Source organism: Cyprinus carpio, chromosome B23 (genome assembly GCF_018340385.1).
Source record: "Cyprinus carpio isolate SPL01 chromosome B23, ASM1834038v1, whole genome shotgun sequence".
Lineage (NCBI taxonomy): Eukaryota > Metazoa > Chordata > Actinopteri > Cypriniformes > Cyprinidae > Cyprinus > Cyprinus carpio.
The window spans coordinates 22025755-22050303 of NC_056619.1; the positions used below are offsets into that span (position 1 = coordinate 22025755).

General features: G+C 34.5%; 1 protein-coding gene across 1 annotated transcript in view; it reads right to left on the reverse strand.

Moving 5' to 3' along the window:
• Positions 1–1166: 1166 nt before the first annotated feature.
• slc1a7b (solute carrier family 1 member 7b) overlaps positions 1167–24549 on the reverse strand; it is a 56107-nt gene continuing 32724 nt past the window's right edge. Inside the window, exons 3-11 of the mRNA XM_042750952.1 lie at positions 17835–18050; positions 11751–11793; positions 10643–10877; positions 10449–10548; positions 9096–9329; positions 7268–7462; positions 3887–4021; positions 3211–3286; positions 1167–1787 (exon numbers count right to left, since the gene is read on the reverse strand). Of these exons, the coding sequence (XP_042606886.1) occupies positions 1524–1787; positions 3211–3286; positions 3887–4021; positions 7268–7462; positions 9096–9329; positions 10449–10548; positions 10643–10877; positions 11751–11793; positions 17835–18050 (1498 nt within the window). The 3' untranslated portion in view covers positions 1167–1523. The remainder of the gene's footprint in view (positions 1788–3210; positions 3287–3886; positions 4022–7267; positions 7463–9095; positions 9330–10448; positions 10549–10642; positions 10878–11750; positions 11794–17834; positions 18051–24549) is intronic.

Below are 24549 nucleotides of genomic sequence, written 5' to 3' on the forward strand. Positions count from 1 at the left end.
ACAGTCCATTTTAAATGAGCCTTGGCCCAGAGAAAACTCCTGCGCTTCTGGATCATGTTTAGATATGGCTAATTATTCCACAGCCCATGTTGTGATTTCCATTACAGCAGCATTCCTGTATGTGATTCAACCCAAAATAATTTCTGGAAGTATTCCTGAGCCCATGTTGTGATTTCCATTACAGCAGCATTCCTGTATGTGATGCAGTGCCATCTAAGGCCCGAATATCACGGGCATCCAGTATGGTTTTCCGGCCTTGACCCTTACGCACAGAGATTGTTCCAGATTCTCTGAATCTTTGGATGATATTATGCACTGTAGATGATGATAACTTCAAACTCTTTGCAATTTTTCTCTGAGAAACTCCTTTCTGATATTGCTCAACTATTTTTCACCGCAGCACTGGGGGAATTGGTGATCCTCTGCCCATCTTGACTTCTGAGAGACACTGCCACTCTGAGAGGCTCTTTTTACACCCAATCATGTTGCCAATTGACCTAATAAGTTGCAAATTGGTCCTCCAGCTGTTCCTTATATGTACATTTAACTTTGCCGGCCTCTTATTACTACCTGTCCCAACTTTTTTGGAATGTGAAGCTCTCATGAAATCCAAAATGAGCCAGTATTTGGCATGCCATTTCAAAATGTCTTACTTTCAACATTTGATATGTTATCTATATTCTATTGTGAATAAAATATACGTTTATGAGATTTGGAAATTATTCCATTCCTTTTTTACTCACAATTTGTACAGTGTCACAACTTTTTTGGAATCGGGTTTGTAATTCACTTTGTTTTCGTACTCGGGCAAAATATGTTTCTACCCTAATTTAGCATGATACATTACAGACCCATATTTAGTTCTGAATAATCTAGTTTCACAGTCCATTCAGTATACAACTGGTATCTCCGTTTATTTAGTTTTCCAGGCGAGCACCTCTTACCTTGAGGGGTTTTATGGGAACGGGTTTAACAGAACAGGGAGAGGAGAATATCCCATAAGATAAAATGATTAATATCACAGTTAACATTGATCTTCACGCACGCCTGCGAGCTTTAAAATATTTTTAAACAGCCTGTTTAAAAAGACGAGACATAAGATATAAAATTATATAAACTTGAGAAATAATAATAATAATAATAATATTAATAAAAACACATTAGAGTACATAGCTATGTTGTATTTACAGTTCACTCATGCTTTTTGACAGTCTTGCATTACGTTACAGGATATGCTTCGCTCTCATGGCCTTGAATGCATCGCGCTACGACCCAAAGAAACAGGCTGGCTTGGTGTTGTGGACCTTGACCTGGTTTCTCATCCCATCCCGGCATTATCTAACGCACTGAATAGGTCAACCGGGATGTGCTGCCAAGAATGGCTTTACTGGGGCAGTGGCCCATATGTGCAGGGTCAGACCATGTGTTGCCTGTTAGAGAAAAACGGAAAGGAAATAATTCATGTCCCATCATCCGTTCCCATGTTTTGTTTGATCGATTTCAGTCTGCGATTTCAGTGGTCGCTATACGTTAGTCTCCAGACCGTTCATGTCGATGGCACAATGGTCCTTGTCTCTGTGTTTCAGGTGTCGCGGTGGTACGGGCGGCTTTTTCCGATCGGGAGGCGGTGGACGGACCCCTTCCTCCAGCTGCATGAGACGGGCCACATCTGGAGGGATGTGCTCAGGTTTGCCCCCTGGTGGCGGGGACTGGAAACTACCATTGTTCTGCTGACAGTTCGGCAAACCCTGGTTAGTCATGGGCTTTGTTTCGCAGATGAGAGGGACCTACGGAGAAACAGGCAAATGCTGATTCAGTATTTATTTTTATGCACTGTTTAACTCAAATCTCAGGCTCAAATCAGCCTACCAGAGCAGTGTTGTTATCATTAACTAATTATTAAAAAAAAATTGTTCATTGACATAAAGCTAATATAAATAGTAGTTGAAAAACTTGAAAAAGTTGCCTTTGTAAGTAACTGAAATAAGTTTAAGTGAAAATGCTCCTATTTTGCATGTATTATGAATATAAGATCTTGTGCAACAATTTCAAATTGAAAAATTAAACATTCCTTTTAGATTAATGACATCAGCAATACATAAAATATAAATTTAAGGAGTGATGTAGAAAGAGCGCAGATATTAAATATCTATTTTATATCTATATCTATATGAAGGAACCAACGTCTCTCTACAGGACTGTCAGACTAGAGTTGTTATCATTAACGAAAAATATTTAAGAGCATTTTTGTTGATTGAAATAAAGAATATTAAATATTAGATATTCAAATGGCTAAAATTACTAACGGAAATAAAAATAAAAGTGGAGAACAAAATAAATAAAAACAATTTTTACAATTAACAAAATCACATACAAAATTATTAAAAAATTAAGCTAAAATAATAATAAAAAAAGTAGATAAAGAATACTAAAACAACACTGAATTGCTGTATTGCTCATATTACAGTCTATACACAACAAACAAACATGCTTCACATCTTTTGGTGGTGTGGTGTAGGTGTTAAATCTCAGATCACGTAATAGATTTAAGCTCTGTAATGAGAAAGCCATAAGCTATCATTATTTTAATCTTGAGCTAATTTGTCCCGTTGAATAGCACCTAAAGTAAGTGTACTATAAATGGCTCTTGGTTAAATTTGTCTGCTATATGACCACTTAATTACTAAGAGAGGAAAAATAAGATTGTCACAGAAGCACTCACATGTCCTGAAGAATCATTAGAAACAGGCATCAGCATATGGTGTGCATATGCCTTCAAGACAAATATGTTTTCCAAGCCATTTTTCCATAAATTGGACGGCTGTGTGTCTATAATGGATCCGTTTGTAACACATGTACATTCTTTTTTTTTTTTTACGAAACTATGTTTTTCCACCTTGTCGTGACTATCCTGTTTGTCGATATCTGCATGCAATAGTCACGATCTCTCCTCTCGTCACTAAGTTTGTCCTGATTTACAAAACCTCAGTGTCCTTGAGATGTCTTTGTGATTACAGCAAGGTACAAATTAAATGACCTGTCCTGTTTGTCAAGAAAAGACGTTGAAACCCACTTTAGTTTTCTGTGTTTCAGAGAATCGTGTTCATCGGTTATTTAACATGCTTGTTTTCCATTCAAATGTGCATCTGTCTTCATTCAAATTTTGTCAACTTGTCAATTTTTTTTTTTTTTCTGTCTCAGGTAACTCACCCCATCTCCCTCTTTAATGAAGTCCTTTCTGCAGATATGGGCCACCATCACATTGACCATAGCACCTAACATCACACTGAACAGTTGAGCACAAACAGACATGAAGAGGTAAGAATAGACATGATGAACAGAATTAACTTCATGCATTTTAAAAACACTGGTGGATAAAACATAGTCAGGATAAATACAGATGATGGGAAATGTACAACCAAGTCCAAAAGTGAGTGATTATTTGTCTATGTGTCCGACTCTGATTTTTGTGAAAACTCTGATTTGTGTGACTCCAGTAAACTCATTTTTATGATAATAGTGACCATTAGTCACTTCCTGTCGAGTTGATTTCCTGTCCAAGAGGCCAATCACCCAGAGCATGTTTTTGCATTTACAGTACAAGTGCAGCATACAGGGCAGCATAATGAAAAAATGCAAGGTCTTGAGAAAAGTTGAACTTCTTGTAACTCAACACAGCATTTTAAATATGAAGCATTCTTGCAGCTAAAGTGTGCAATGCTCAAATACATCCACCTAGTGCATATTTAAATAGAAAAAACAATGGAAAAGCAGCACAGTAGAATGCAACAACACATTGTGTGTGTGTACAGCCTCCAACGGTGCACTGACAAAAAGTGTTTTCTACCTAAATGTCCAAAAATATCAAGCACTTGTCCATACTTACAGGGCCCAATCAACAGCGATAATGAGAGTGATGTCGTCAGTGGGCAGTCCGACGGATGTCAACACTATTACCATGGTGACCAGGCCGGCCTGTGGGATCCCAGCTGCACCGATGCTCGCTGCTGTCGCTGTAATACTGGAAAACATGGTAAATGAATCATTACACAGCAAGCAACAAGTTATGAAGGACAAACAACCACTGTCACAGAAAAGCTTTTTCTTTACAAAGCTAATTTAGGTTGGCAGATCATAGGCTGGATATACTAGCACAAGTTGCATGCCAATTTTATGAATGACTGAGAACCAGACTTCATGCAAACAGTAATAACAAACAAAATCAAACACTGAAATAGCACCTGAACAAAACAATCTCTTGCATGCAAGCTTTCATGCATATGCAGCTCATGCACCTTCGCAGGTGTAACATCAGTCAGCTTGTGTGGGATTTAATGCACACTGCTTCACTGAGGAATAACATCTATCCATGTCACGCTTCGATCTGCACACAATTTATAATGCAAAGGGAAGAATAAAAGATCCTCTGACCTTCTCTAGCGAAGTAATGAGTCTCTAATGAGAAACACTGGTTGGTTTTTTGGGTAGATTGGTGCAGAAGAGACTGACTGCGAAGCTTAAATATAATGACATGATAGTTTTGAGCGATGTTATTTTTAAAAACAACATTTACAATAATTTGTTACTCATTATAAGAGATAACTAATTATGGAAAGTGACGAGTTACAGCATTAAGGTGACCTGTTAACTGGGTGGTGCAATAAAGGCACGTCTCCATTGCATTGCTTATGTGCACAGTGTAAAAGCTGTGGCCTGTTATGCATGCATCACAATAAATAAGAATTATATTGAGTGAATGCAGTAGTAAGAGTAGTGCAATAAATGTGCATCACTATTGCACTGCTTACATGCAATAAGTATATGCTACTATTGATTACAGTATAAATGCTGTAACCTGTTAATATAGACATCGCAATAAGTGCATGCTGCTGTTGCTCCACTTACTTGTGCAGAGTTAGTTCTGTAACCTGTTAATATAAGTGTCACAATAAATGCATGCTGTTATTGCACTGCATAAATGTGCAGTAAATTCTTTATCCTGACAATGGTTGTTGTTAGAAATGCATGCTGCTATACCAAAACTAATTAAACCTCAGTAAATTCTCAAAAATGTTAAAAAAAATGCACTTCCAATAATTACAACAATAGAAAATAACTTATCAAACACAATAAATGCATGCTGCTATTGCACTGCGTAAATGTACAGTAAATTATATATCCTGTTAATATAATTACAGCAATAAATGCATGCCGCTACAATTGAAAACTGCATGATAATCCTGGGGTAAGACAGCCATGTGACAGCAGCATTTATCCCTGTAACAGCACTGCCCAAATGCTCTCTAGCTCTCCGTTCCTGTCTATATTTCTACACCCTCCATTTCTTCATCTGACCTTCCATTCGCAAAATTGTGGGGTTGTCGCATCACTCTGTGATGTAGTGCACATAGTGAACTCTGAAGTATGCACGTCGACTTGGCTTGATGTTGCTTTTAGTCTATACGGGCTGACAGCAACATTTATGACTCTGTGGCATGGCTCTGAGATAACACTGCATGCCATATAATCTCATGAGTGATGATTCTGTCAGGCACCCATCTGTGCAGTGGCGGATGTCTTGTGCATGCATAAATACACCCCACATGAGCAGGTCCACACGCTTACATGGATGGAGGAAATGTAAAATAAATGATTTAAAAAAAAAATTAATAGCAATGTAAAAATTTCAGAACGGTTCAGCATATTTTATCTTCTTATATTATATTATATTTACACCTTAAACATTTCTTAAGCAGGTCTAGTTAATGCATATTGCGAGTTTGTTACAGTCAGCACTTTTGCAGGGAACTTGCATCAAGCTTGACAAATGTCTTCAAACAATGGGTGAGTAGTTCAACAGTATATATTACACTTTCAACATGTTTTCTGCTGATTTCAGTAAAACTAGTTACAGACACTCTGCTGTGTGGTAGCATTCTGCTTAAACAAGTAGTGCGAATATTTTAACCTGTTAATAAAGGTGACAAAATAAGTACACCCTGCATGCAAGTGCGAACAAAGGAATGAAATTACCATATGCTAATCTGCAGATGCATAGAGTAATTGCTTGTATTATGTGTTATTTGTTTCACTAATTTTATTTATGTTAATATGTGTCTGATTTACACAAGGTGCAATTGAAAAAGTAATAAAGGGCTTCTTACACTTGCAAACACCGGCGCATTAGATTATAGAATGCATGGCAGACACTTTCCTTTTGTTTTTAATGAAAATGTTTCCGTTAAGGTCGTGAGCTGTTTCTGTAGCGTATCCATTCAGATCCATGAATGCAAAGATGGATCTTAAGAGGTCTTGAGTTCTTTTCATATGAATATCAACAGCATCTCTTTGTATGTAATATATATACCGGTGCATCAAAAAAAAAAAAAAAGATTTTTTTTGCTTATTTCAAAAAGTGAAACTTTCATATATTCTAAAATTCATTGTATATAAAGTAAAACATTTCTAAAGTTTTTTTTTGTTTTTGTAATTTTGATGATTAGAGCTTACAGCTCATGAAAGTAAAAAAAAATTTGTATAACATACAAATATCAATTAAATCAAAGCAATTTAACTTGTTTCCTTCTTTAACAGGGTCACTTCAACGTGGAAAAAGCTTTGAATTGGTAAAAACTTTTCATTGTTGTTCTTGTAAGATATGTGTTACTTTCTCTTACATTTAATAACTGCAAACAAATATGGATTGCAATTACATAATGCAGTGTATCATGCAGCTGGATTAAAGCATCTTTCAGGCCTCGTTCAGTCTCTGCGTTAGCCGCGCTGTGTCGATGCGTTGTTTGCTTTCAAACCAAAATGTAAATACATGTAAAAAACGTATCCTTGTGGCGCGGCTGATACAGAAGAGTGTATGCCATCTGCGTACTGCTCAGAATTGCCAAAATGGCACTATGCTGATTTGGAGAGACACAGAGGAGAGGAATTGTTGAACAAAGTCATTATTTTTGTTTTCTTCATGTACAAAAAGTTTTCTCGTCACTTCGTAACGTTACAGTTGAATCACTGATGGCAGATGGACTATTCTGACAATGCTTTTCATACTCTCCTGGACCTTGACACTGTTATTTATTTGGCAGTCTATGGGACAGTCTCAAGCCTCCCTGTTTTCAGCCAAAATATCTTAAATTGTGTTCCGAAGACGAACAATACTTTTACGGGTTTGGAACAAAATGGGGTTAAGTGAATTATGACAAAATTTTCATTTTGGGATGGAGTATCCCTTTAAGACTTAATCATTGTTTTGTACCTGATAGTGATGATTTGGCCAAAGTCAAGCTCGTAGTTGTTGACCTGTGCGATAAAAATGGCAGCCACAGCCTCATACAGCGCAGTGCCATCCATGTTGATAGTGGCTCCCACGGGCAACACGAAGCGAATGATCCGCCGGTCTATGTGATTGTTCTCCAGCAGGCACTTGAAGGTGATAGGCAGAGTGGCAGAACTGCAAATGAAAAAATATCCCAACAATGTCTCAGTTTTACCCAAATATCAAAGGCTACACGTGAAAAGTCTTAATATAAACTCAAACATTTCTCATCATATTCAAACACTTCCAGATTTCATCTACTACTTGCATGATTGTTTGTTCAATATTATTTCCAGAGTACTAACAGAATCTGTAACACATTAAATCCCTTCTGAGAAAATCAGTGTAAGAAATGCTAATAAAGATGTTGATGATGATAATGATATTTCACCACCTGTTGCAGCAGTTTTTCTAATTACAAAAAAAAAAAAAAAAAAAAACGACTTCTACTTATACTGGATGCAAACACTGAAATGATGCGGGAAAGACTGAAGACATCGTGTTATGAATAAATTACAGATGAGTGTTGTGCAGTGGAGCTGTATTTTCAAGAAAAGAAAAAAAAATCCACTATTATGCTTTGTGTGTGTGTGTGTGTGTGTGTGTGTGTGTCGGCATTTTTCTTTTAAGTGGACACAGTGTTAACTATAGCCACTGGCAGGGTGAGTTGACAAAAGCGTTAAAGTATTGATGAAATTCCTCATGTGGATGAGAGCTTGTGCAATATTCATTTTGTTTTGCTTTTCTCTCTCTGTAATGTATTTTCCTGTGTCAGGAACCATGGGATGGGAGAAAACATGTTGTTTGTCAAGTCAGTATGAGTGGAAAATAAAATAAATGTCTTGTACTTTAAATATATTTTTCTATAAAATCTAGCTTGGTTACTTGCACAAAGGCAAGAAAATTAACAGGATGGAAATAGTGAGCTGAAGTTTTTAATATTTATGTTCAAAGGTTTGGGGTTAATTGACCGATTGATCAAAAGTAACAGTTACTTTACCAAATTCTAATTTTAATTTTAGATTTAAAATTTGTATTTCAAATAAATACTGTTCTTTTGAACTTTCTATTCATCAAAGAATCCTGTACAAAATTGTATCACAATTTCCACCAAAACATGAAGCAGCACAACTGTTTTTAACATTGATAAAAAGTTTTATCAATGTTAAAAATTACTTACTCATTTTAATTGCTAAAGAAGCATCAAGTACACATCTAACATGCACATTTTGGTCTTTAAATTGTTGCACTGAAAAAGCAAAACAAAGAACTAAAAAGAACTAGTTTTATTGAGCAGCAAATCAGTATATTAGAATGATTTCTGAAGGATCATGTGACACTGAAGACTGGAGTAATGATGCTGAAAATACAGCTTTGATCACAGAAATAAGTTACATTTTACAATATATTCAAATCAAAAACAGTTACTTTAAATTATAATAATAATTCACAATTTTACTGTTTTTACTGTATTTTTTGATCCAATAAATGCAGCCTTACTGAGATTTATTTTTAAAGCATTAAAAAATCTTGAACTTTTTAACAGTGTGTGTGTGTGTGTGTGTGTGTCTTCTAAAATTTTTATATCAATTAAATCAGGAAATAAAACAAAACACCAGAAAATCCATCAAATTTGTAACCACCAAAAATTATGTCACTTCTTGGAAGATGATGTCATTGTGGAGCTGGCTTTTGTTTAGTTAAACAAACCTAACAGGATGAATATGAAATCTGACTATGCTTCAGCTGGTGTTTGTGTGTGTTGTACCTGGAGGACGTGGCCAGAGAGATGAGCAGGGCCTGCAGGATTCCTCGAATGTAGACGATCGGGCTCTTCTTGGTAATGAAGAAGTACATGCTGGGCAAGATGAAGAGGCCATGCAGAATGAGGCCCATCACCACAGTGATGGCGTAAAAGCCCAGCTTCTTCCCCATCGCAGATGGGTCACTCATCTCCAGGATCTTACCGGCCACCAGAAACACAATGCCAAATGGGAAGTACCTGCACAATAAACTAGCTGTAAGTATATTCACAAAATATCCTCTAATTCTATATTACTTAACCCTTAAAGCGTACTGTATCATTACTGATGCAAATTTCTGAGGCCTAAATTATCAACATGATCAAGCCATTGCTGAAAAACCTGTTGCACACAATCTATTAAAAGCCTGTATTCTGATTGATAGTTTGTGTTTTTAGCAAGCAAAAGGCCTTTTAGTATAATCTTTACTGATTTTTATAAACCAAATGTATGAGTAACTTTTATATTGTTAGTAATATTTCAAGTCCAACACTTACTGAAGCACCTTAGGTTTATTTGATTATCCAGACATCATATTTCAGAAAAATCAGTGAATATCAAATACTGTATGATAATCATCATTGTATTGCAGTGCATTATATGTTTAGATCATAAAGCCAAGTATTTAAATATCATCTTACTTATTAACATAGACATAGACATATTATTGGCAGATGTAGAGTGATGACTGGTATTTACAGTATATAATTTTATGTAAATATCTCGCTGATTTACAATACAAGCTATCAGAATTACATCTTACTTTTTGGCCATATAAATATTAGCATCTGCACCAAGTTGCATATTTTTGCTCAGTTTTACATTTATGCATTTGGCAGACGCTTTTATCCAAAGCGACTTACAGTGGATTCAGACTACACTTTTTTTTTTTTTAAATGTGTGTTTCCTGGGAATTGAACCCACAACCTTTTGCGCTGCTAACGCAATGCTCTACCACTGAGCCACAGGAACCCATTTTGACCTCTGAATAAAACTTATGCTTTTTTACCTGAATTTGAGCTCCATATTCTCTATTTATCATACTGTATGAGTTGTAAAAGTCTGAAGTATTTTTTTTTTCTTTTTTAAAGGTTTTGTTTGGTTAAATACAAAAAAAATACAATAAATAAAGAAATATTAAATTAAATTAATTATATTTTTATGCTTTAGATTAAATCAATACTGTTTTATCATTCGTTTTTTAATGAGCTAAATTAATAAATAATTTATTTTTATTATACAATTTTTTTTATACAATCTTTTTTTTTTATAATAAAATATATAATTTATTAATTTAGCTTATTTAAATATAGTCTTACCAGATGACAATAGCCACGATTTTCAGCACTGCTTCATTGAGACTTTGGCAGAAGTTCACCAGAGCGCTGCCGTTAGGACCCATCCTGCCCAACATTATGCCTGTGCATAATTAAGCAGTGATATGCAAATATGAGATATGATATGAAAACATTTACACATTTATCATCCAATTCGTTTGTGCCAGCGTTCTCACCCATCGTGGCAGAGAAAATGACGATCCCCAGGACGTTCATGCCCTCGCTGGTGCCAGGAAGCGTCCGCATTACCACGTCAGGAGGTGGCGTCAGATCCAGCTGGAAGTTCTGGATGTCCGTCCCATTATCGTCCTGAATCCCGTAGATGAGAGCGCGGCGAGTGGTGGTTTCTGTCAGACTGGTGGCCACTGTAGTCTTGGGAGTCTTCATTATGGGGACACTATTGGTACGATACTACAGAGAAGAAACACAAAATGGATCTTGAATGAATGAAAATTTGATGAAATTGTACTTGCACTCAGGCCATCCAAGATGTAGATGAGTTTGTTTCTTCATCAGATTTGGAGAAATGTAGCATTACATCATTTGCTCACCAATGTCTGTGAATGGGTGCCGTCAGAATGAGAGTCCAAACAGCTGATAAAAACATCAGATTAATCCACAAGTAATTCACACCACTCCAGTCCATCAGTTAATGTCTTGTGAAGTGAAAATCTATGTGTTTGTAAGAAACAAATCTTTCATTAAGACTCTTTAACCTTAAACCGTTGCTTCCTCTGCCCATAATATTGCTTTCTGCAGTGAAAAAGTCTGCACAGATCAAGCATCATTTTCATGCTAAAACAGTTTTAAACAAATATGTGGACGGATTTTGATGTGAAAGGACAACAGAGCAATAACATCCACAACCAAAAGAATAAAATATCATGAAATATTTGCTACTTACAAACAAAAAAAAAAAAAAAAAACAAGATGTTAACTGAATTTGTTTCTTACAAACACGCAGCTTTTCACATCACAAGATGTTAACTGATGGACTGGAGTGCTGTGTATTATTGTGATGTTTTTTTATCTTATTAAATAAAACAAATTATTATAAAAAAACAAAATCAAGTAAAAACAATAAAATAACTAAAAAAAATATGACATTAATAAGAACCACCTATCATAAGAAAATTAGTAAGTAATAAACACCATCCATAAGCAGATTAGTTGCCTAATCTTAAATGGTAAAACACAGCATTATATACTATGACATTTTCATGGTCTATTTTTCCTTACATAAGGAGTGTGACTAATAATTCACAGCTATCTGTAGATTCTTACCTGTTGAAATGTGGCTTGAACGAGGTTGGCTGGAAACATGTTTCTGTTTGGAGACATAAAATACAGTTGCAGAGTTATACACGTGCATAGAGCAGCACTGAACTGCACTGAATACTTCCAATAGGACTTTCCTTGAAAACATATATTGTACACAACTTATAGTATAGTAACCTTCATACAACTGTCCTTGCCAGTTCCTTGGTGTGTGCAAATACTTAAAAAAAAAAAAAAAAAAAAAAAATCCTTTTACATTTTGTCATGAGGACAGAAAACAACCATGTAAAAGAAAATTGAAAAAATTGGAAGGCCAACAAATGCGTAATGAAAAATGAATTTTCTGCTGTTGAAGGATGTTGACATTTTCAAATATGGACAAAAAATTTATTCATTATTCATTATGGTGTGAATTCAATCCTGTGCCAGTTTTGTGAGGTTCTTCAGTGCAAAAAAAATTGCATCCTATTCACAAATAATCATGTATTCATGAAACCAATTATGTATTGGTTTGTATGGAATAATGTTGGTACACCTTTATATTAAATATTTAATAAATAAACATTTAATTTGATTTAATATTAAATATTTATATATAAAATACATAATATCAAATATTGATTTACTTGTTTTTCATTTTTAAGCGTTTTCCTCACAAAACTGAAATAAAAAAATGCATCTGTTTTTGAGGGATTGAAGTTGTAATTCTTTCTGATCTATTTCAGATCTTCAAGATATGGACCCCAGAAGCAAGTGTTGATCCTAACGGCAACATATGCAGTGAGTACAAACAAATACTCTTTTAATAATACACTACAAACTTTTCCAAAGCCAGAGTCTGGGATTCCTGTCGAAGCACACATGCACACAAAAGAAGATGTGCGATTAGTATCTGAAGGTGTTAAAGGAAGAATCTACAACACATACTTTTTGTACATACTAGATATTCAATGTTTACAGATTCTTAGATTTCATAGATTTGATTTGTTTTCATAATAAATTAGATTAAAAATTGAATGTTTAATACCATTAAATTTAACATAGCTATTACACTGATTTGATTTGTGATTTAAAAAATATCCAATAGTCATAAGAACCTCTATAAAAACACACACAAGACACACAAAGCAGTACAAATACCTGTGGAAACTATTGAGACTAGCCTGGATTGGTAGTAGTCATATTGTGCTGTATGAATGGATGAGATTCATTCATTAGCATCCAAACACAATCTGTGCATACGAGAGCCGCTGGAGCAGGACCAGATGTTCTGCATGATCCCAGTGCACTATTCACATCAAGACAATGTCCTGTGTTAATATCTGATAGAGTTTCCTGCAGGCGGATGCTGTGACAATTCAATATGATGCAAAAGTGCTGTTAGTTTGGGTCTACGTAAATAAAGCTGGCCTGGCTCATGTGGTCTTTTCACACTGAGGCATAAAGTGCTATATTGTTGCAGGAAAATAGCCGAACCCATTGAGTTTTCCTCTTATGCTTTAATGGAATTTAAATCAAATGTTCATAACCAACTCTCAGTTCCACAGTCCAAGTCTCTCAGTATACTGCACGTTTAAAAATAGACACTACCTACACACTGTAAAAATAAATTATTTAATTTAATTATTTAATTATATATAAAAAAGTTATTCCACTGACTAAAAAATTTAAGTTTAGTCAACTGAAATATCCAAGTTATCGTAAGTAAATTAAAATTTCAAGGTGAATAAACTAAAAAGTTATAAAGCTATAAAGTTTTAGTCAGCAAGGTAATAAATTATTTTAAGTTGAAACAATTATATATATATATATATATATATATATATATATATATATATATATATATATATATATATATATATAAATATTTTTTTTTTTTTTTATTTTACAGTGTAGTAGCGCATAGCTGCAATGGATTTCACAAAATATTTAATGGAAAATAGATGTGTGAATGCATTTGTTTGTGTTTGTGCAACACTTTTTTGCTTGTTTTGTTCTTATTCTCAATGTAAAAATGCTTGTGCATGCATTTTGCATCAGTTTATGTTCGTTCATTCTGTCCATTAAGGAGATTTTATACCTGTGTATGCAGGTTTTTAGTTCTTTGTTTTGCTTTTTCAGTGCAGCAATATAAAGACCACCATGTGCATCTTAGATGTGTACACTTTCATTTTCATGCTTCTTTAGCAATTAAAATGAGAGAGTAGTGTTTTTTGGCAGGCTTTGTAGATTTTCTTAATGAACAATAATTAGAATCACTGAGTTCACAAATAATATTTGTTTCCTTTCCTTTCCTTTCCTTTCCTTTCCTTTCGTTTCCTTTCCTTTCCTTTCCTTTCCTTTCCTTTCCTTTCCTTTCTCCTTTCCTTTTTCTCCCTTGCTAAAATATACAATAAAAACAAACAAAAATCCTCCTCTCCTCCTCTCCTCTCCTCTCCTCTCCTCTCCTCTCCTCTCATCTCCTCTCCTCTCCTCTCCTCTCCTCCCCTCCTCTCTTCTACTGTCCTCCTCTCTCCTCTCCTCTCCTCTCCTGTCCTCCTCTCCTCTCCTCTCCTCACTGGTCTGTGTGAGGTAATGAAGCACTAAATTTGGAATCAGTGAACATGAATATTCATAGCTAGGGTTCTATTTCATAAGAAGAATAAGAGAAGCTCAATTGCACGTGATTTTATTTTGGCATCTTTGTTTTCATAGTGACGGAGTCTCCAGATCGCTAAAGGCCATTAAAGCAGCATGCGGTAAACCTGCGTGGTTTAAAACAAATCTAGATCTCACATCTGCCCTTTGAACACAAGGCTCTCCAGATGTAGGGCTGAATGTGAAAGTTATCATTGGGTCTGTCCAGTTATTAATGATGAACATTTCAGTTGCTCACGGTGGACTGTCTGACTTAAAAGGATAGTTCACCCAAAAGTGAAAAATTTTGTCATCGTTTACACACCCACAAGTTGTTCCAAACCTTTAATATTTTTTTTCTTCTGTTGTACATAAAAGAATGTACTTTGAAAAATGTGGGAAACCATACCACAAACAGTTTCTTGTCCCCAATGATTCTGATATTATTTTTTTTTTCTTTACTATGGAACCTAATTACAAAAACAATCTATTTACCCACACACATCAAAGTATCTTCTTTTGTGTTCAACAGAAGAAAGAACTTTACGCAGGTTTAGAACAACCTGAGTAGGGGAAATTATGACAGAATTTAATTTTTGGAGTAACTGTAAAGAGATGGACCAACGAGACAGAGCAGGTATTACAAGCCTGTTTCGATTGTACTGATTGGAGTGTTTTTGAAGCTGCCGCCAATGATCTGGACGATCTCACAGAGACTGTAACATCACATATCAGTTTCTGTGAAGATATGCATCCCTACCAGGACTCATTTAACATTCAAGAATGATAAACCATGGTTTACAACCATGGTTTAAAACGTCGTCATTTTCGTCAGGCCAAAGAGGATGCCATACAGAAGGGGGGACAGAGAACGGCCAGATAATGCACTGAATAAAGAGATTAGTGTGGCCAAGGGGGACTATGCTAAAAACACCAGTTTTCTGCCAATGACCCTGCATCAGTGTGGAAAGGCCTGAAAGACATTACCAACTACAAGACACCATCCCCCAGCACTGAGGCCAATCAACAACTTGCTGAAGACCTGAATGGGTTTTTACTGTAGATTTGAAACTCCCAGTAGCACTCCACACTCGCTCTAAACATCTTCCCACACAATCATTAACACCTCTTGCAACCCCCCTCTCCCCAACTCCTACGCTTCAGATCAGTGCAGATGATGTGTGCCAGGTCTTCAGAAAGAACAAGAGAAGAAAGGCACCAGGCCCAGACGGTGTTACACCAGCCTGTCTGAAAACCTGTGCTGACCAGCTGACTGCCAGCTTCTCATAGATCTTCAACAGATCTCTGGAGCTGTGTGAAGTCCCTTCCTGCTTCAAACGCTTCACCATCATCCCCATCCCAAAGAAACCCAAGACTACAGGAATTAATGACTACAGACCTGTGGCTCTAACGTCTGTGGTCATGAAGACATTTGAGAGGTTGGTGTTGGCTTATCTGAAGGACATTACTGGACCCTTAATTGACCCCCTGCAGTTTGCTTACCTAGCAAGCAGGTCCATGGATGATGCAGTCAACATGTCAACATCTGGACAAAACAGGGACTTATGTGGGATCCTGTTTGTGGATTTTAGCTCCGTTTTCAACACCATCATCCCAACAATCCTCCAGACAAAACTGACCCAGCTGTCTGATCCTTACTCTGTCTGTCAGTAGATCTCTAGCTTTCTGACAGATAGGAAACAGCTAGTGAGAATTAGTAAATTCACATCCAACAGCAGCACCACCAGCACTGGGGCCCCTCAGGGATGCGTTCTCTCCCCACTGCTCTTCTCCCTGTATACCAACGACTGCACATCTAAAGACACATCTGTCAAGCTCCTGAAGTTTGCAGATGCTGGTTATTTGCCCTTTCTTTATAAGTCTACTTACAGACAAGAGGTTGAGCAGCTGGCTGGTTATTTGCCCTTTCTTTATAATTATTTCTGTATGAAAATACCAAATATTTTTCAGTGTCATGTATTCTTCTGTTTTATTCTTCTGTTTTTAATACATTTAAATTTTTTAGATATTTGTATTTTTATTGTTCATTTTTCCTATACAGCTTTTTTGATTATTTCATCATTATTTTTAAAATACTTTTTATGTAAAGCACTGTTATTTTAAGGCATTACCATTGTGTACTATGAATTGTGCTATACAAATTTATGTTCAGTTGAAATGTAATTCTTCTATATACTTCTATATACAAACTTATGTTTAATTCAGTGTTACATATTTCTCCGAAAATGTTCACTCCAAAATCCAAAATTTCAAGATTATATATTTCAGTGTGATTGTAATATATCATGTTATTATTTGTTCGATTTTCAGTCAGTTTATTTTTTTATTGTAAATTTTTTTTCTTATAGAACTTTTTGATTATTTAAATAGTTTTTATTTAAATCACTTGGAGATGCCGTTGTGTATGAAATGAGCTATATAATCTTAATTTAATGTAATTTAATGTAATGTAATTTAATGTAAAAAAATATATATATATATATTTTCAAATATTTGGTAATATTCAAATATTTGGTAATATTTTGAATTTGAAATATAAAATTCTTTATATTTATTGTAAAAAAATTTCTTATACATCATTTTGATTATGATTATAATTACTGATTGAAATGATAAAATTATTTTAATAACCATTTGAACTGCTGTGAATAACCATTAAGTATGAAATCTGATTAAATTTCAAGTTTTATTTTAGATCCACTGAGAAGCTATTGCAGTTTCTTGAATATTTAGAATTTGACTTTAATTATTATTTGCTTTTAAAAATGTAGCATTAAAAATATAATTTCTTTACATTTATTGTTATTTATTTTCTTACATGCCTGTTTTGATTAGTATTATTTCTAATACCTATTTGACCACTTTGAATAATCATTGTGCATAAATTGATATTTTAAAAATAATATTAATATTTAAATTTTTCTCAATTAATATTTTAATATTGATATTTTAAAATTAATATTAATATTTTAATTTTTCTCAATATTTTTAATTTGATTTTGTTTTTATATTTTAGTGATTTTTTGTTTTTATAATTATTTATAATTTTTTTTGTTATAAATATGTTGATGGTTTTTATGAACTGTTATTTTCTAGTTGATTTAGTATTAGTTTATATAGTTGAAGTTAAACTAAAGTTAAACTAAACAGAAGTGAGAAATGTTGCTTTAGCAATTAGCTGAAATAAAAATAATTTTAAGATTTTATATATTTTAGTTTATTTTGGGTAAAGTTTACTCTATTTCAAGAAACTAAATTAATTAATTAATTAATTGATGTATTTATTTGTTTATTTTCTAATTGGTCTTAGTTTTTGTTAACTATAATAACCCTGTATGTAGCACGAGGGTGAGCAAACACTTCTAATTTCTAATTTTTGTGTGAACTATCCCTTTAACCCGTCTCTGTTTTCTCTCTGTGTTGTCTTTAGGAGCACGATGAGGACCTTCTGACCGTATGAGATCCAGGAGAGCATCTGCGGAGCTCATGATGGGTTTCCCGCTGTCCTCGGAGTCCTCTTTCTGTGCCATTCCACCCGGATGGATGATTAACACCATGACGATTCCCACCACCACGGCCAGGAATGTGGTCCACAGGTAGTAAGAGACGGTGATGAGACCCAGCCGACTGGAGCACTTGGCATCCAGCGCAGCCAGACCTGACATCAGACTGACGGAGAGCAGACAGAGGCATGTTCATGTCAAGACAATAGAGGTTTAATACAATTAGCTTTAATTGTAATTTTTTTTACATTTGATACATTTGAATGTGTCCTGCTTAATTATATCATATCTGAGCAAAGAAATTATGACTATCATACATTTTGACAATGATTTAAAGGGAAAAAATGTCCTTCAGTGTAATAATAGCTCACATACCAAAAAAATAAAAAAATAAAAATAAATCTAGTCAGGAATATTAAAACAAGAATCATTAGATAATATTAAAAGACTCTTGTAAAGGGATTTAAGGATCACACTGCAGCCCCCTCAAAACTCATTAAATGTAATTGTAAATCTTCACCAATCTTTGCCACTATCCTTCAAACCCCTAGGTTTCACCCATATGTAATTTTTTTTTAAATAAAATATAATAAAATTTAGTATGATCACTTATTCTTATTTTATAAAATGGTTAGTTTCAAACTAACCATTGATCAGCATTTAACAAACAAAAAGTAACATATCAATACATGTTTTTTTGGTTTTAATATAATTTGTTGTGTGGTAACCATTTTATAAAAGCGGTTAATAAATTAAAATAATAAAAAAATACAATAAGTCACGCTTTGCATCATGCCTAACAACGACCTTCAGCCCTGACTCATTCACAGTACACCACAGCCTCTCGTACCTTATATATATATATTAATAAGTACAGGTCAGAACCAGTCTTCAGTGTCACATGATCCTTCAGAAATCATTCTAATATGATGATTTGCTGCTAATTTCTTCTTCTTATTATTATAAATGTTGAAAACAGGTGTGCTGCGTCATATTTTGGTGGAAACCAAGAGAGCGCTTCATTAGCTACAGATTACATATTAATGACTGCAGCAGAAATATAGCTTTTTCTCATTCACATGATTTCCTTTTCCTGCACCGAATGGCTTGTTTGATGATTTTGAGTATGGTAATGTTTTGATACATACAGTCACAGATGAGGATGTTGAACTATGAAGAGAAAGTGAAATTAATATTCTGGTCTCTCTTTTAATATCTATATTTTTATTTTATCCTTTGAATTGGACCAGTAAGAAATAGCAAGATCTTGACTTTTGCGTGACCAGAGGATGCTCTTTCAAACCTCAGGACACTTAACTCATTTGTTTCATTTTAGTACAACTTTTTGTCCTGCATTGCATACAATTACTAAAATAGTCTTATGAGTCAATAGTTGTCATACAATAAGATTATAGAGGTATGAATTAATGTGGATAGAAGGGATGGGTTGATCCTAAATAGATACCAGTTTTCTGTTGCTTTTTGTGCATTGCAGCTGCATTGAAATGTTTGTGTCACACATAAAACACAAATGCAAACAAAAGAGCAATTTACCTAAAAACAGAACAGCAAAAACTAATATCTAATGTGCAGTAGCTGGTAAAATTGTAACTAAAACACTATTTCAATGCCGTATATTCACTTTTTTTATGGCCTTGGTTCTGTACATGTTTTACACATTAATCCTTCAAAAAAATCAATGCCATAAGCAAAACCAACCAGCTCTGAGAAAAAAAAAATGCTGCATTACAAACTTTGATTTAAAGCAAAAGTATCTGACAATCAGAAGTAAAGACAAAGTTACAAGAAGTCTTTTATGAAAGGAATTAACTTCTCATCCCACGAATCACTGTGAGTGATGTTTAATTTACTATTGATAAAAAGTTTTGAATATTTAAGATCTTTGAATGCTTTTGAATAAAGTCTCTTATGTTCACCAAGGCTGCATTTATTTGATCCCATTCAAAGTTCAGGGGGAAATTTACTGAGTAATTTACTGAGAACTGAGTAATTTTGTTCAGCAATGATGTATTAAATTGCTCAAAAGTGATAGTAAAACTTCTGTATTACAAAATATTTCTATTTCAAATAAATGCTGTTCTTGAACTTTACATTCATCAAAAATTCCTGAAAAAATATTAGTTTCTACAAAAATATGGAGTAGCTCAACTCTTGTCAACATTAATAAAACAAAATGTTTCTTGAGCAGCAAATCAGAAAATTAGAATGATTTTTTAAGGATCATGTGACACTGAAGACTGAGTAAAGATGCTGAAAATTCAACTTGCATCAAATGATTAAATTGACATTTTATTTCCACAAGAGTTATTTGAAACAATAAAGTAAACAAATATTTTCACAATATTCCGGAGTTTTTTTTTTGTGAGCAGCAAACAAAATGATCAAATTTAGGAAAATTCAAATATTATATGAAAATGAAATTTGAACGGATTCAAAGCATGTGACACTGAAGGTCACTGAGTAAAGATGCTGAAAAATTCAACTTGCACAAATGAGTAAAGATGCTAAAATTCAACTTGCATCAAATTTTTTTTTTTAAATTAACAGCGATGTAGTCAAAAACTGAAAAGTTTTTCCCCTTCCGTTTTTAAAAAGTTTCAAAAGTTGTTGTAAAAAGTTGTTGTCGTATACACGACAACATTATCAAAATGATTCGCATTTACACATATCCGCGAAAACGGCGTATACACGACAACATTATCAAAATGATTCGCATTTACACATATCCGCGAAAACGGCCAAAAATGCTGTATTACGTATGTCAGGCCAGTAGTTGGTGCTGCCACCTTGTTAGTAAACAGTACCTGTAGGGAAGTGACGATTATATGATGTATATGATGCGTCTCTGCTGTTGGATGTAATATTTGTGAAGTAAATCCACACTTTGCTGAAGAATAGTTAGCAAACTCTTGAGCAGCAACAACAGTACCATGTACTCCACCATTGTTGTGTATGTTTGTTCGCGCTTGTGTTTAAAATGGACATCGTGCTGTGCATGTCTACATACCTAACACGTACTACGCAAGCGCATGACGTCACCGTTTTCAAAGATTCCCATATTGGGTGTTTACACGGAAACTGTAACGGTGCAATTTTCAAAAGCTTGCACTTTGAAACCCATTTTAAAAAATATGCATTTTCATTCCCCACAACTAAACTAACATGCAAAACGAACAAAAAAAACTCACGAAAAAGTCTCAAAACATTGTTGTGTAAAAACAAAACACACACTTTCAAAAACATTGAAAAAAAATCTTAATTATCGTAGTGCAAGTCAATCAGAAATTACAAAATAATATAGAACTATTGTTATTAAGTATAAAAACAATATATTTTAAAGTTCAAAACAAAACATTCATCTATATATAAGTAATTGAAAAAGCCATAATTGTAAGATAAAATGTTTTTGTTTTATTCCTTGGCAGAAACACAATTTTCACAATTCTGAGGGGAAAAAAAGGTTAGATTTGTAAGGTGTAACAGAACAATTCTCTGTTACATCTCAGTATATAATAAAAAAAAAATTTCTCAAAAAAATTAAATGTGCAATTCTGTTTCTATCTTGCAATTCTAACTTTTTATCGCAGAATTGATAGATATAAACTCAGAATTGCTAGAAAAAAAATCACAATTAACATTTTTAATTTTTAAAAATTAAATTAAATTAAATTTAAATTTTTAAACATTTTAACATTTTTAAAGAAAATAAGCTTCCATAGCGGTTTCCATGACCTTCTCATTCTGATGCTAACATGGCACTGCTGATGTCAGGTCAGTGTTAATGGGCATGTTTGCATGCAGTCCATCCTCTTGTTCAAGGTTGTGACCCTGATGAGCATTGTGGGTAATCCGTATCCAGCCGCAGTGACGTTTCAATCTGGACTTGGATGCTGACGGATTTATTTGTAAATCTATTTTTTCTGTCTCTTTATCCGCTCCTGTTGTCAGTGTGACTTTAGACCCTTGCTGACCTTTATCAGTAGAGAGGAAACAATCGTCATCAGAAATATGAAGCATATGTTGAACTAGAGTCATAATCTCACTGAATGTATGCACAAAACACCGTAGTGCTAAAAATGCATTTTTACAATGCATGAATATCAGTGCATTAGATGATAACATCAAACTGACTGGCATTTATTTTAATGGAACATTGTGCAAGAAGTTTTTTAAGCAAAACACTAATACATAAAACAATAAATGTAGTGTACAAAATGAGGTGACGTTCAGACATTATTAAGTCTCTTTAAACAATTGCTTCGGTACAGTGTTAATTTTGGCAGTCATTTTTGATTTAGTCTTAGTCTTTATCTTGAGACGAAAATGCTTAATAGTCTTAGTCACATTTCAGTCATTTGAGTATTTCAGAGTTTTAGTCTAGTTATAGTCGACGAAAAGACATTACAATTTTGTCATCTTTTAGTCATTACTTTTAGTCAATAGTTTTAGCCGAACTGTAGTTACCAAAATTTATTTTGCCTATAGGATGCATTTTGAATGTCCGGTAGTCCTCAAATAACATCATAGTCCAGTCTCGTGTAGTTAACGAAGACACGGCATAAATTTCGTCATAATTTCGTCATCAGATAATATTTTTAGCTCATCAACGTCTCATCTTAGTCACAGAAAAAATGTTCGTTAACGAATATTTTTCGTTGTCGTCTTCGTTAACGAAATTAACACTGCTTCAGTATGACAAAAGTAGGAGGTGAGTCTTGCAGCAGTGTGAAGAATGTCACGCATATTGCCATATACGTTGAACAAAACAATGGCTGAATTAAAGCTTGCATACAGTAGCTCAAAGTGTTTGTGCACTTGTAGTAAGTAATGTTCCAGACCTAAGTTTTGATGCATTGCAACATGCCACTTTCAAGGTCTAAAACAATACAATTATAAACCATTAAAGTTCAGTTTCTTGGACAGCTCTAATTATACATACTTTGTGTGTGCAAACACCTTGTGGCTTTGCATGGCATAACCGATAGCATCTTTAAATATAATTGCATGTTTCTGATGGATAAAAGGATTTAGGGGAAGATAAGACGTTCACATGTACTTTAAGGGCAAAAATGATACCTTTCAGGTCTCCTGTAAATGTCACATCCCACACATCTCCATAGAGAGTAACGCACACAGCCACTTTTACTGTGAGAGGGAAGAAAGCCTGGCCGACGCACATTCATCAGCATCATCTCACAGTAAGCGGCTGATCTCACGCCTCAGTGGGTCGACTTCAAAACAACAAATCCCCTCTGGAGCCCTGAGCCGCCTGACAGCAAGATCAGCAGCGTGACGTGACCCGAGATTTAGCTTCCACAAATATCGCCATACACACTCAAATGAAGCATGTGGCTGGAGAGAAGGCCAGACAAACAGGACGGCTGCCTTTATTTATCTCTCTATAAATTGTTTTGTGAACTCTGTCCAAGCTATTTCACTTTTTTTTTTTTTTGTACAAAAATCTGAGGGTTGTCCCCCCTAAAAAATATAATTAAAAACCATGCTGTGTATTGTAAATAACAATGTTTTATACTTTAAATAATCGCGTAAGTAGTAAAATAACACAAACGGGGCACAAATGTGTTTTAAGTTTAGAAACATTTTGAGTCTCCCCCTCCCTTGCCTAAGAGTGCTTTGGTCCAAATGCCTGCTTTCCTCATCACCTACACACACATGCAGTGTTGCCAAATCCACAGTTTTCCCGCGGAATTGGACTACTTTAAAACTGTTGCCGCGGGTTGTTTTTCATGTCCGAGGGTTGAATCGACACCAATAAAGGGATATTTAGCACCGGAGATGCTAATTTTACCCGGGAGCCCCACCAAAAAAAACATGTATTTTATCCCCCAGAACGTGATTGGGCTAGTTTTGAGTAGCAATTGCACAGGTTTTGTTGTGAAAACCTGCAACCCTGCACACACGAGTCTCACTCTGTTAGCAATAATAACGTTACCTGCTTAACGGAAAGGGTTGCCATGTTTTCACAATAGTGCTGTCAAATGATTAATCACGATTAATCATATCCAAAATAAAGTCTTTGTTTACATAATATATGCATGTATGCTGTGTATATTTATTATGTATATATAATTACAAACACACATGCATGTATACATTTAAGAAAAAATGTTATATTTATATATTAAATATATTTATATATATAATATAAAATATAAGAATATAAATATAAAAATGTATATACATGTAAATATTTTCAAATATATACTGTATGTGTATGTATTTATATATACATAATAAATATACACAGTACACATACATATAGTATGTAAACAAAAACTTTTATTTTGGATGCGATTAATCACGATTAATCATTTGACAGCACTAATTTTTCCATGAGTCACTCTGTTAGCAATAATAACGTTACCTGCTTAACGGAAAGGGTTGCCATGTTTTCACAACAAAACTCGCCCAATTGCTACTCAAAACTAGCCTAAATTATCCGCGTTTAAAGGGGTTCCCTGGTAAAAATCACGTTCCGGGGTCTAAAATACACGTTACTGGGGTCACTTCAACCTGCAGCAACAGTGATAAAGTAGCCCAATTCCATAGGAAAACAACAGACTTGGCAACACTGTGATGGATGGTAACGTCTACAACGGACACAACAGCTGTCTCAGCGTGAC